This window comes from Oncorhynchus kisutch, linkage group LG13 (genome assembly GCF_002021735.2).
Source record: "Oncorhynchus kisutch isolate 150728-3 linkage group LG13, Okis_V2, whole genome shotgun sequence".
Classification (NCBI taxonomy): Eukaryota; Metazoa; Chordata; class Actinopteri; order Salmoniformes; family Salmonidae; genus Oncorhynchus; species Oncorhynchus kisutch.
The window spans coordinates 57907738-57921019 of record NC_034186.2 but is presented as its reverse complement, the minus strand read 5'-3'; the positions used below and the strand labels follow the sequence as shown (position 1 = coordinate 57921019).

The 13282-nt window shown below is 42.5% G+C and overlaps 1 protein-coding gene across 2 annotated transcripts; it reads left to right on the top strand.

Annotated features, from left to right (window-relative positions):
• The first annotated feature begins 2605 nt into the window (after nucleotides 1-2605).
• On the top strand, nucleotides 2606-12564 carry LOC109902113 (lipolysis-stimulated lipoprotein receptor-like). 2 transcript variants are annotated; one of them, XM_020498199.1, is made up of 11 exons: nucleotides 2606-2852; nucleotides 4430-4759; nucleotides 4952-5071; nucleotides 5609-5665; nucleotides 7062-7208; nucleotides 7871-8074; nucleotides 8288-8347; nucleotides 8664-8792; nucleotides 9192-9531; nucleotides 9650-10118; nucleotides 11572-12564. In XM_020498199.1, the coding sequence occupies exons 1-11, from the start codon at nucleotides 2813-2815 to the stop codon at nucleotides 11605-11607; spliced, it is 1932 nt and encodes a 643-aa protein (XP_020353788.1). In that variant the 5' UTR covers nucleotides 2606-2812; the 3' UTR covers nucleotides 11608-12564. The 2 variants fall into 2 exon arrangements, with proteins under 2 accessions (XP_020353788.1, XP_020353790.1); XM_020498201.1 differs by lacking the exon at nucleotides 5609-5665.
• The last annotated feature ends 718 nt before the right edge of the window (nucleotides 12565-13282 follow it).

Below are 13282 nucleotides of genomic sequence, written 5' to 3'. Positions count from 1 at the left end.
GCTCAGACAGCGGGGAAGCAGCTGGGCCACTCGACTGGGAGGTTGATGGCGTCCAATTGAAAAACATCTCTATGGTTGGGAAGTATAACATATGGCTGAAATAGGACTTAATAGTGAATTAAAGCAATTTGACAAAACAGATTTTGATATACCATTCAACCGTCAGGATGGGAAATCTATCTTCAAAGTTGTATATTGTCTTTTGTTTTTAAAATGTGATTTGTTATTCTATAAATAAGTAATTCAAATACCCTTCCCTCGATTGATATTTATAATCATGAACTGTTTTTATGACAGACTGCCCTGCCATGAAGACTGTCCCCCGTACAATAGCTAACTGCCTTGCTGGTCTTCTATCTGGAATTTTATTCCTCATCATGTCTTCTCTACTTTTGGTGGCCTTAACTTCATGTTGTTTTGCAATTATAATATTGACAAAATTCCAGTGAAACTTTCTGCTTTCCATCGGCAGGTTTTCTTGTCATGGTCCTTAATTTATAAACACAATTTTTCTCCACACAGATATTATATATGGAATGATCGGGATATATTGTATAAAAATACTTCTTTTTTTTTGAATATTGGTTCTGAAATAATATCCTATTGGTGAGCCAACTGGTAAATGCAGAGGGTCTTTTACTCAGTTATAAGGAATTCCTATCACTTTACAAGGTCCCTGTAACACCTAAAGATGTTGCAATTGTTTTAGACGCCATTCCCTCAGGTGTTGTTCTGTTATTCAGGAACGTGTCAAGACCTGACTCTCAGAGCCTACCTTCTATTGACCCTGTTGACACATCAGTAGGAAAGATTTGTTTCTCTTTTGGTCCATTCAACAACAGAGCGATACGAACCTTGTTTCAGCAGGATGTTGTATCTATACCTTATGTCATGCCTTATTGGAATGGATTTATTGATAATATCTGTTGGAAAAAGTTTGGATGTTGCCACACACATACCTACTTGTTAACAAAATGAAGGAAGTTTCCTTTAAAATTATTCCTAAATATTATCCTGCCAACCACTATATGAAGAAGTTTAAGGAAAACATCAACTCAAATTGCTCCTTTTGTAATGACCACCCAGAAACAGTGTTGAATCTTTTTTGGCATTGTATTCATGTAAGAAAACTGTGGCAAGACAAGTAGATTTATAATTGAACACATTTATGAAGATTTTACACTATTGTGGAGAGATGTACCTGCTTGGATTCTTTACATACGATAGAAATAAGCTGAAACATTTTTATGTAATTAATTGTATTCTTCTTTTGGCCAAATTTCATATACACAAATGTAAATTTACAAACAAAAAAACTGATTTTCTTACCCTACAAAAATAAATTGAACTGTATTTTAAGACAGTGAAATACTCCTACTAACAAAAAAGCTGTATGTATGTCCCTTAAAAGTGTATGTATGTCCCTTAAGATCCTTGTGTAATTGTAATGTGATATTGTACCCCCTAGCTCGATTGTCCATTGTATATAATCTATATATACTTGTGTTCCCTCACGTACTTTCTGTATTGATTTGTTGTTAATAGAAAATAAAAATAACTGCCTTGCTGATTAACTGTCAGCTTGGGGATTCGATATGAGTATGGTTTGTTGATAAGCAATTTACCCTATGCGTGAAATGCCAGTAAAAGCATTTGTGGGCTTCAATTATTAAGCCATAATGCCCGAGGAGGGTGACCAATATTCCGCAGCTAAGGGCTGTTCTTAGTCACAATGCAACGCGGAGTGCCTGGACCCAGCCTTTAGCCGTGGTATATTAGCCATATACCAACTTATTGCTATTATAAACTGTAGAGCAGTAAAAATACATATTTTGTCACACCCATGGTATATGGTCTGATATACCATGGTTGTCAGCCAATCAGCATTCAGGGCTCGAACCACCCAGTTTATTTCTATTTGAGTTGGTTTCTGTTTGAGTTTGATTTGTGGACTTCCAAGTATTTCATTTTCCTTGAAGAAAGTTTGTTTTACATAGTTTTCACTCTGAATGTCCTTAGCGATGGTATCCTACAAGTTTCACATAGTTTTGATTGGGATTCCTGAAACCACTTCATACAGATTCTTACATCAGTGTTTTAACAGATTTGACCTATCCCACTGTTCCCGGGCGCCGAAGACGGAGATGTCGATTATGGCAGTCCCCGCACCTCTCTGATTCAGAGGGGTTGGGTTAAATGCGGAAGACACATTTCAGTTGAACGCATTCAGTTGTACACTGACTAGGTATCCCCCTTTCCCTTAAAACAGTGTTTTACTAGGCCAGAAGCTTGAGATCGCAACATTTCTAATGCTTAGTATAGAGGGAAGAACTAAGAACTAGTTTCGAGCTGGGAAATACCAACTATCACTCCCGGTAGTTTGAAGTGGAACGGGTGTATCCCAGGTCACGTTCAAATGTACATTATCAATGCAGAGGACGATAAACTGTAATTGGAAAAATTCATGTTTTTTTATTCATGTTTTTTTTTCTCAACACAATTCACATTCAAATCTTAGGGGTGGCCAATGGAAACTAGTTTACAACGGCCACCCCTAGGATTCACATCGAACGTCCCCCTGTTGTGCCAGAGGCTTGGCAGTCTCACCTGTCAGGTCCGCCTCCTACTCGCATACCTACACCGCGAGACAAAATGTCGGAAGTAGGCCTATCTAGTTAATAAAAAAATAAATGGTTGCGGTTTTTCAAGGTTTCGAATGGCTTTTATGCAGGTCTTGAATTCATTACTATACATAGTTTTTAAATTGAGGCTTTTAAATTTAAACTAAAATATATTCACTTCGGATCGAAAAATGTTCCTGACTTTCGTCGTGACCGTCCTTATGGCAACAGGTAGGGAGAGGAAATTGAATGTTTTTCAAGGCAGGGTCAGGGCCCAATTTAATCAATAAGTGTGTTACTGATGTGCGTATTTATTAATACTCCTTATTTAAACAGTTTATATGATCTAATGTTGACTTATTTTGATGTCGAATTCGTAGGCTAAAGTGGGTGGGTATAATTTGTGGAACGTTCCAACAGGAATCTGTTCCAAAACCTTTGAAGTACAAGGTTGCCAACAAACGACACATACAAAGTAACACGATCAAGCCACCTAGCTAACTAGCTGCCGAATAGGCATCAACTCACCATGTAATTTATTTTGAATGTTTGTCAATAGCCTACCAGAGTAGACATTTTTTCGGAATAAACATGAGTGAAAAACATAATTAAATAGCTCACTCCCTACCCTGTATTTTATTCTGTTGCTATACAACTTTGTACGTGTTGTTTGTTGGCAACCTTATTATTTACGAAGTTATTGGAACAGATTCCTGTTGGAACGTTCCACAAATTAAACCCACCCGGCTAAAGTAGCCTTGGCCTCGATTGTTTTTGTTATCGGAAGAGGTAACCTGGATCTCTGGAGTTCGTTGTTTTATCAGGTGTTGGCCACCAAATGGTTAAATCTGTATTCATTTGAACGTTTATAAATGCTAATCATCTGTTGGCTTCATGACGTGCCCGAAATACTATGTTTATGTATTTTTTACAGTTTTGTGTAGGCTTTGTAGAATCATCACCTATAAGAAATATTGAGTGTTTTTCCTAAAGAAAGAAAATAGCCCTATGTATTCAGATAATGAGTGATTTTGTGATTTATTAGTTAACTCACAGATTTCCAGTATATTTACATGTCAGAATATAATACATTAAGGATTACTAGAGACGTTCATTTTTAAGCCAGAATCATAGTCAAAGCCTTTAAAAAAAGGCTTTACTTTCAGATCAAGTATTCATCATATCATTGCTATTTTTTTTGTCTCCTGACATTTTTTTGTACTCAAACATGGCCTGGAATAAGATGAAGGGGTGTAATTCCACAGGGATGCTACCTTTTTGACAATTGAAGAACGGTGAAGCAATCTTAGCAAGTTGAAGTTTCTGATGGAGCCAAGTAACAGCATCTAATATGTTCCTGCCAAATGCCCATGTCTGCCTTATACATTTGATACAATTTTACCCCCTATGAAATGTAGAATTCAGTCAAAGCTGAACTATGACATCATCTCACTGAGTCTAGTGGAGTTTTGTTGATGAAACATGCCCAGCTGAAGGTCTTGGTGACTCATTGCATCTACTCTCTATGATACCAGTCTTTAGTTATGAAAGACCTTTGTGAATGTCACTTACAGACTGGTCAACTTCCTGCCACACCCAGAGTCCTTAAATCTCACTCAAACAGAGCTGCTGAATTACAAACTAAGTTAGAAAATGTAACAATTAATGTACTCACAAGAAAAGTTAGCTGCCTTCAGTTAACAACAAACACTTTCTTGCGCACTGTTATGGGTGGTGAAGATATCGATCTCTACCTGCATGCATTGAGACAAACTATCCTCTTTAAAGACCCCCTATTCTCTCTCCAGGCTCCACTATGGCCATCTCTGTCCAGTGTCCTGTCAAGAGGTATGTGGTCATCCTGTTCCAGCCAGTCACGCTCACCTGCAACTTCCAGACGTCTTCCACGCAGCCGCCCGTCATCACCTGGAGGTACAAGTCCTACTGCAGGGACCCCATCCAGGCAGCCCTGAACCCCAGCAGTGCTGACAACATCCTGTCCCAGAACAACCCTAACTACAACGCCAACATTGAGTGTGCCGACAACTTGCGGACGGTGCGCATCGTGGCCTCCAAGCAGGGCAGTGCAGTTACTCTGGGCCTGGAGTACCAGGGGCGCAAAGTCAGCATCTTGAACAGTGAGTTTGGCTTTTAGTGATTTCAAATGTGATGTGTGTGTTGGGAGGCAGGCAAGCGCACCGGTGTGTGTGTGTATATGTGCCTGTCTCTCTCTGTCTGTGTGTTACTTCCATTACAAGGCTCCTATATCAGAGTGAGTCTTGTCTGTTGCCAGTGTCCCCTCATCAAACCCACCCTACTTGTCTCTTTAGATGCAGACCTGAACCTTGCCCAGACGGCGTGGGGAGACAGCGGCGTGTACGTGTGCTCTGTGGTGTCTTCTCAGGATCTGACAGGAAACAGCGAGGACTACACAGAGCTCATAGTGCTGGGTGAGTGGCTCCTATCCTCATAGACTATTTTTAGAGCTCCCCTGACCTGTTGTCATCTATCCACCCTTCCACCACCACCCCTCCATCTCTCTACCAAGTCCTATTCTACTGCTCCTCACAGAACTGCTGTCCTTTTGAGGAACAATCACTAATTTTCTCTGTGCTAGTTTCCCCTTAGTTCGCTTGGGTTTATTTGTTGAGTTAGCTGGACACCGTGTGGAGCAACACAACATCTGATAGCAGTAGCAATCAAATGTAAAAGATCTTGAAAAGCTAAGTCCAATTTTCAGGCAGTTCCACAATTTCCAAATTTGCTATTTGATTCCTGGTTGTGCTTAATGAGACTGCTCAGTGACGTTTCTTCGGAAGGATCCATGGCTTCTATTTTGAAGTGATTCGTGAATCATGGACCACTTAGCAGGGACTTCCAAGAAGGACAAGTTGTTGTGAGGGAGACTCAAGAGGGCAAAGGTGTAGTCATTTATTAGAAAGATAGTTGGGGCTTTTAAAATAATTGTGGCTTTCTTTCTTTCACAGAGAGAAAGTCAAATACCACTGATCTCCTGCCTGAGATTGACTTACTGGTTATGGAAGGTACTTTCCAATTTGCCCCTTATAATCAGTAGAGCCTAACCCTAGCCTAAGAGCCCTGTTTTTTAAGATATGTCAACTATGCCACTGTTTTATGTTCAGTTTCCGGTGAATAACATTTGGCCTGAACCCACAGCTTTGAATGGGACAACATATGGTCAGGGTGGTTAGAAAACATAGTCTGAGAAGCTGGCCTCCCTTGAGAAAGGCTGACGACAACTAAAGTTTTGCTGGTTTACTTTATCAAGCCTGGTTTACTTTAACAAGCTTGTTGATGTTTTTATCAAGGTAGTTCGTGCAACAATTTTGGCTGTACTGAATCAAGCCTTGGTCAATTTTTAAACATTACAACACCTTCAATGTCTACCTTTTAGTATGAGGAGCCACATTGCTTAACATCTCAAAGTAATGCTCAACAGACAGCTAAAAAGCTTTAACCCCCCCCCCCCCCCCCCACACCTCTTTACAATCATCTTGTTTTGACTTGTCCTTGCATGGAAAGTCCCCTCACAACAACTTAAAAAACTGATTGTTAACCCTTGAAATATACAATTAGTTGGTTGCGTTGATTAAAAAGTGATATTCAACTCTAACTTGCTTTTTCTCTCCTTCATGGTCGAGACTGCAAAACTCTCAGCAGAACATAACTATAGCCCTAAAGGCTGTGACATTGTTGCAATATGAGGCCACTCAGCACATAGCTTTGGTCTGTTTTGTGTTGGCTCAAACAGCAAATGAACTCTTTTTCAGTCAGACTGCAGCCTATGACATTTACAGGCAATGTGTGGTTGAAGTGAGTATGTCCTCTTTCACTATATTGGCATATATTGTTTTTCTTTCCCGTGCAGCTAGCTCCCTCATCTGACAGAATGACTCACGTGAAATCTGGTTTCTCTGATGTCTGAAATGAACCACTCGTGTAGATGCTCCAATGTTTACTGCTTGTCATTGTGACTTTTCACCCAATGCATACTGTAGCCTTTGCATACTAGACTGACCATTGGACTAGCCAAGCTACAGGTTATAATACAAATGTTTATTTTTCTATACAAGGGCTCTGTTCTCAAGTGTTCTTGATAGACTTGTAAATTGTCATTTTCTGGTCCACATTTTTGAAGAAATTAGTGTTTGTCAAGTTGGCTATTTGAACAGTAGAAGTGTTCCACTTCTCTGGTTTAAACAGAGCCAAGGGAAACCTAGAACTGCCTGAACAAGTGCTATGTGAATACAGAAACGTTAATATTCAACCACGCTGATAGTCACCCAGAGAACGCAGAGATGTTTCATTTTGACTGAATGGCACACACATTAGCTTGCCCATACATACATACATAATTATAATATCTTGCTCTCTGTCTTGCTCTTTGTCTCGCTCTCTCTACTCTTTCTCTGTCTACAGACTGGTTGTTGGTGGTACTGGTAGTGTTTGGCTTCCTGCTGCTGTTGCTCCTCATAGCGATCTGCTGGTGCCAGTGCTGCCCCCACACCTGCTGCTGCTACATCAGCTGCCCCTGCTGCCCTGAGAAATGCTGCTGCCCACGGGCACGTAAGTACCACTCTCCACCGCTCTGTAGAAAACCCCCGCCACCACCAGCCCTACATGTTCCTCTTCCACTGGGCACAGAGCATCCTGCTTCCATGCCACCTTCACATTAGTATGCCCATTCCATTCAACCAAACTCCCTTTTCTCATTCAGTTTCACTTTGCCAGTTTGTGACCCTGGCACTGTTTACCTTTCATTTGCCATTCTCATGTACATGTTATTTATACAGTATGTGCTGCTACTCTTATCTTCTTGGGGCCCCCAAGTGGCGCAGCGGTTTAAGGCACTGCATCTCAGTGCTAAAGGCGTCACTACGGACCCTGGTTTGATTCCAGGCTGTATCACAACCGGCTGTGATTGGGAGTCCCGTAGATTAGTGTTAGGGTTTGGCCATGGTAGGCCGGCATTGTAAATAAGGATTAGTTCAGAACTGACTTGCCGAGTTAAATAAAAATAAATACAATACAGTTCATAGAAAGACATAAGGTTTTGCTCACAACACACTAGTTGTATTGAATTTCATCATGACTTACAATTAAACACATTTTAACAGACCAATAAAGTAAACCCCGGCAAATGAGGCCTGCAGAATATGCATTTACAATATGCGACCTAACTACAGCATTAATGTGTTGTAACACTGAACTGACTCCTCTCAATTCAGTGTACGAAGCAGGCAAGGCGGTGAAGTCGGGCATCCCCAGCCACTACGCCCCCACGCTCTATGCTCCCAGCATGTACCCCCAGCCACCCTACGGAGGGGGCATGCAACAGCCCGGCATACCCATGCTGCCCCTGCCCCAGGGAATGGGTGGCCCCCCACTGCACCCCAACGGCTACGGACGGGAGTACGACAGAGCCAGCTCAGGTGACTTACAGCCCCTCTCCAGTTTTAACGTGACAATTAGCTAGATAAAAGCAAGGACTTGATGTGTGACTTTCGTTTCTCAGTTTTGTTTGGACTGATGCTCCTCTTGCTCTCAGATCTCACTACTGCACGTTTTCGCAGCAATGTGGTTTTCAACGCTGGTGTGAGGAACATTTTTGTTGATAAATCTCTGTTTTTGTTTTCTGTTTGTAGTTGGACAAGGCTCCCAGGTGCCTTTGCTGCATGACCAGGACAGTGGCGCAGGAGACCAAAGTGAGTAGTCAAAATGGTTACTACAAAATCCTCAGTCTGTTTGATTATTTGTGATAATACATAAGTCTAACCAGACCTATAGCTCAGCCCCCAAAGCATCTTGGGGGGGCTGAGAAATGTCAGCATATTTCGTCTTGTCACTAGGGTTGGGCTCAGTACCATTTCCATTCAGTCAATTCACAAAGTAAACTGAAATTCCCATTCCAATTTTCTTCATTGCTTTTCAAAGGAATTTTAGTTTACTTCCTGAATTGAAATGGAATTGAGACCAACCCTGCTTGTCACAATGTCTCATGATTTACTCCCTCCTCCTCAGCTCGGAGTGGCTACCGTATCCAGGTGGACCCAGATGGGAACGCAACGCGGGCCATCTACTACATGGAGAGACAGCTAGCCAACCTGGACCCCACACGGGCTGGTGATGCCGGTGGGAAGTACAACCGCTGTGAGTCTTACATCTACACATAAACACACCCATGTCAACTGTACTGTACTGCGGAGTTCTGGGCCTGTAATCACAAAGAGCCTCAGCGTAGGAGTGCTGTTCTAGGATCAGTTGAAACTTTTAGATCATAGGAGACGCTTTTTGAATATGGTTCCTAGGCTCGTCTCTTAATCAATGTTGTGTTTTGTGGTTGTTGTTCAATTGAAAGGGTCAAGTTTTCATTCATTTCACATGGAGCCTTCAACGGGCTTCATCAACTTTAATGTGTTGTAATGTCCTTTGATAGGGCTTTTTAACTCTGACTTGTGCTTGATCTATGTCTGTCTTTCTTGAGCGTTTCCCCATCCTCTTCCTTTTTCCTTCTCCACCCATCTTTCTCTCTCTGTCGCTCTCTCTCAGTGGATGGGGGGATGAGCGAGATGAGCTCCCTACACGATGACCCCCGGGGCCGTGGCGGCGGCCGCTCCCAGGCCCCGCCCCTCGCCACCGTGTACGACCAGGACGAGGCCATGAGCACCATCAGCAGCGTGTCCGCGCACGGCCAGCGGGGGCGTGATGACTACCAGCGGCGAGGAGGTGGGCCCTCCCCCCACATGGGGGCCCAGGGACGCGCTCGCTCCATGGACAATCTGGATGACATCGCCCGCCGAGACCGCTACCCCAGAGACCCCCGGGATCCCCGCGACGACTACCCTCCCCAACGCCGTGACGGAGGAGGAGGAGCCAGAGATCGCAGAGGGTGAGGCTTTTATTTGGCGCCTCTCTCACTCTTTCTCCTTCTAGTGCATGAGCCTTACCTCTCAGAGGTCAAATCTGGGGAAGATAATGATTCGACCCACTGTTTTTTCTCCTCTCAGCTCGGATGTTGACTTTAGCAGCCGCGGAGGCTACGACCGCGGCCGTAACTTTGACGACCGCAGACGGCGCGAGCCCTCCCCTGACGACCGTCGCCGCGGAGGCAGCCCGGTCAGCGGTCTCCAGGGGAGACGTAGCCGTGATGACCTGATGGCCATCGAACGTGATCGGGAGCGTGGTGGCGGCCGTGGCGGTGGGCGGGACGCCTACGATGATAGCTTTCTGCGGGAAGCCATGGAGAAGAAGCATCTAGGCGAGCAGCAGAGGGCGAGGAGCCGCGAGCGCCTGGACAGCGACAGCGAGCGCTCGGACCGAGGCAGGGCCCCCCGCGGACCCCCTCCACTCCCCATGTCCCCGCCCTCCGCCTACCCCGTCCATCGCTACGATGACAACTACCCAGCCCCTCCCCCGCCCCCCTACATTAGTGATGACGAGAGCTTGACGTCCTGCAAGAAGAGCAACCTGCGCAAGGTCAGTCATCACAGAGTTTTGCATATGGACATTGAGCATTCAGGGTGCCACTCAAGGCCATTGCCAAAATGCCTCATTGATTGTTTCATTCATAGAACTACTTTCATCAACATAGTTAAAGGGATACTTCGTGATTTTGGCGGGGGCGGCAGGGTAGCCTAGTGGTTAGAGCGTTGGACTAGTAACCGAAAGGTTGCAAGTTCGAATCCCCGAGCTGACAAGGTACAAATCTGTCATTCTGCCCCTGAACAGGCAGTTAACCCACTGTTCCTAGGCCGTTATTGAAAATAAGAATTTGTTCTTAACTGACTTGCCTAGTAAAATAAAGGTACAATTTTTAAAAATAAATAAAATCTACTTCCCCAGATTCAGATGAACGAGTGGATGCCCTTTTTTATGTCTCTGCGTGCAGCTTGAAGGGAAAGATAGCATGCTGTTCCCATAGCATTTCAGTCATTGCGCTAACGCTAGTTAGCATTTGCTCGCAAAAATACCACAAACTTCGTTCATACAGGATGTCGAGACATAAAAATGTTATCCACGAGTTTTACCTAAACATCAGACTGTTACCATGGATATTCCATGGATAATCAGTCAAAGAAGTCACTGTGAAAAGACGCAATAGTCTCTACAAGCCAGAATGTTGACTAAATTGGTTGTCCGTGCTTTTGGTCCTTTTGCCGGAAGGTAGTGGAGATCAAATGTCCACAGTAAAGTATTGTTTCCCCAACTTTTTGCGGCCCCGGTAGGTTTATGTCGTATGTATTTTCCATTTCCTGATGCAGTTCACGTGATGCACAATATGTAAAGAATAGTCGAATGTAACCGAACGTTGTCGACTGAAGTCCATTCCCTCACAATCATTTGGAAGTGCTTGTGAAATCTGCTAGCTGATTGCGTGCGATAATGTTCGGTCTCTGCTTCGGTTAAGCTCGGCCATTGTTGACATATTGTGCAAGTAGCGTGCGAATTGCATCATAATTGAAACTACAAACCGATATACAGACCAGCATAGTGAAAGTCTGGTTAATAACAATACTCTGGGTATTTTGTGTCAGATTAAGGTAAAGTACGTTCAAATAAAGTTTATTCAGCATTCTTACTTGGGATGGGACTGTTCACAAAAGGGAGTCTATATGTTAGAGACGAGAGAAGAGTCTTCCACTCTCGGATTTGTAGAGGCTACAACGAGTTCCTCTGACTCTGGGGAGGTAGATAAAGGGCTTCATTGCCAAAATCCCCAAGTATCCCTTTAATGCCAGTTACAAAATAGTATAATCATATTCAGCAGAACAAACAAACAAATATCCAGATCCTAGTTTTGCCAGAATTGTGGTGGTATGTTTTAGCAGGTTTTTAGCTTGTTGTCTCTAGATTGATAGTAATGCTTTATAGTACAGTATCAGGCCAACTCATCGTTCTGTTTGTTTCAACTCTCTTTCTTTTCTGACAGAATGGAGCCGTGAGTCGGGAGAGTCTGGTGGTGTGAGACGTTCAGTATCCCCCAGCGTAACTGTTCTGTCCCGTAACACAATGATCAATTGTCTATGTAAATAGTACTAATGTTGCAAACTTGCTACCGTGATTTTATATTCAATGCCTAAACTAAGATATCAAAATTTGACGGTGCAAATATATGTACAAATGACCTTATTGGGGTAATTTAGTAATTGATTGCTTCATATTTACTGAAAACATTGTCAGCCTTATGTCCTCTCAATTCATTTTAATGTACAGAATAGCTCTAATTGAAGTGCTAAGTGTAGTGTGTGGTTGAACATACCGAGGGCTTAATTAAAGTAGACTACACTGGAATGGCAGTAGCCAAAGTAAACCAAAAAGGGTTTTTCTATTCACTCTTTTTAACCATTCATTTTCACTTTACAGTCATCTTACAGTCAATGTGAGTATGAATGTGAGTAACCCGGAGCTTTAAGTTTCTAAAGCAAGTATTAATTTGAACTTTTAATTACTTACTGTGAGAAGTCATGGATTTATTTTATTGAAAATTAGATCATGCTGTACATTTGAAATGGAATAGATTTTATTAAGGAGGGAGGTAGCCTAGCGGTTAAGAGAGTTCTTCACTTAGTCGCAGTGCCGACTAAGTGAAACATCTGCTAATGTACCCTTGAACAAGGCACTTTACCTTAATTGCTCTGTATAAGAGCGTCTACTAAATGACTAAAATCGAATAATAGCCATGTTATTTTTACATTGCGTTTATCATCGTATTTAGAGTATTGGATTAGTTTTAACTGTCTGTCCAGCATGTATTTGTCATGAATAATGTCAGCCATAGGCAGATTATATATATTTTTTTACATTGCCATGAAAAATGAACTTGCTGCATTGTTGTACAGTCTACTTGTCATACCCACTGTCTGTGCTGTGTTTACTGTGATTTACAACAGGCGTCATTTTACAATAAATCTTTTTCAAAATGCTCAGTGCTTTTTTCTCTCTATAAAATACATTCTATAGGGCGAACTTCTACTTAAGTCAAATATTCACTTAGTCATGCATTGATGTCAATTGGAAACTAAGTGAAAATTCAATAATAAGCGATCTGACATGCTGTTCTAGGAGGTACCACCGGACGTCACTGTCTTGTTTCTGTGGCATATGAAGAAGAGCTGTTCGCTGAGGGAGTATCATGCAGGGAATACTGTATGACATACAGAAGGCACGATAGTATTTCAATATTTGTTTCTGTCTTTATGGGTATCTACTATTTGACCACATGAATGTCATTACCATACGTTGTCTCTCCTATTTTCATAGATTGAAATCTTAAGGCCTTTTGCTTGTCCAATTTCCATGTTCAACATCTGCCAATATGTCTACATGATGGATGTGGTGTAACGCTGTGTCTGACTGAACGGTGCCCTCTGTTTTATACCTGTTATTGAAATATGTTCAGGATTTTGAATTGTTGCCACATTTTGTTATGGCAAGTCGTGAGGATTGGTACTGTACAAGGTAAGAAACCTGCTGCCACCTGCTTGGTACATCAGCTCCACCAGCACACCAGATGTTGCTGTGTCACCCTGCTTTTGGATAGATCGAATCAAATATACAAACTTTAAGAGTTATATAGATAATTATAAACCGAGTGGTTCGAGCCCTTTATGTGGATTGACTGAAAGCCGTGGTATATATTG

Bases quoted from the DNA above. Each gene is read 5' to 3' on its own strand.
- LOC109902113 (XM_020498199.1), top strand. From the start codon at position 2,813: ATGTTCCTGACTTTCGTCGTGACCGTCCTTATGGCAACAG. The intron at 5,072-5,608 runs GTGAGTGGCTCC...TTTCTTTCACAG, and splicing joins CACAGAGCTCATAGTGCTGG to AGAGAAAGTCAAATACCACT. The intron at 8,348-8,663 runs GTGAGTAGTCAA...CCTCCTCCTCAG, and splicing joins CAGTGGCGCAGGAGACCAAA to CTCGGAGTGGCTACCGTATC.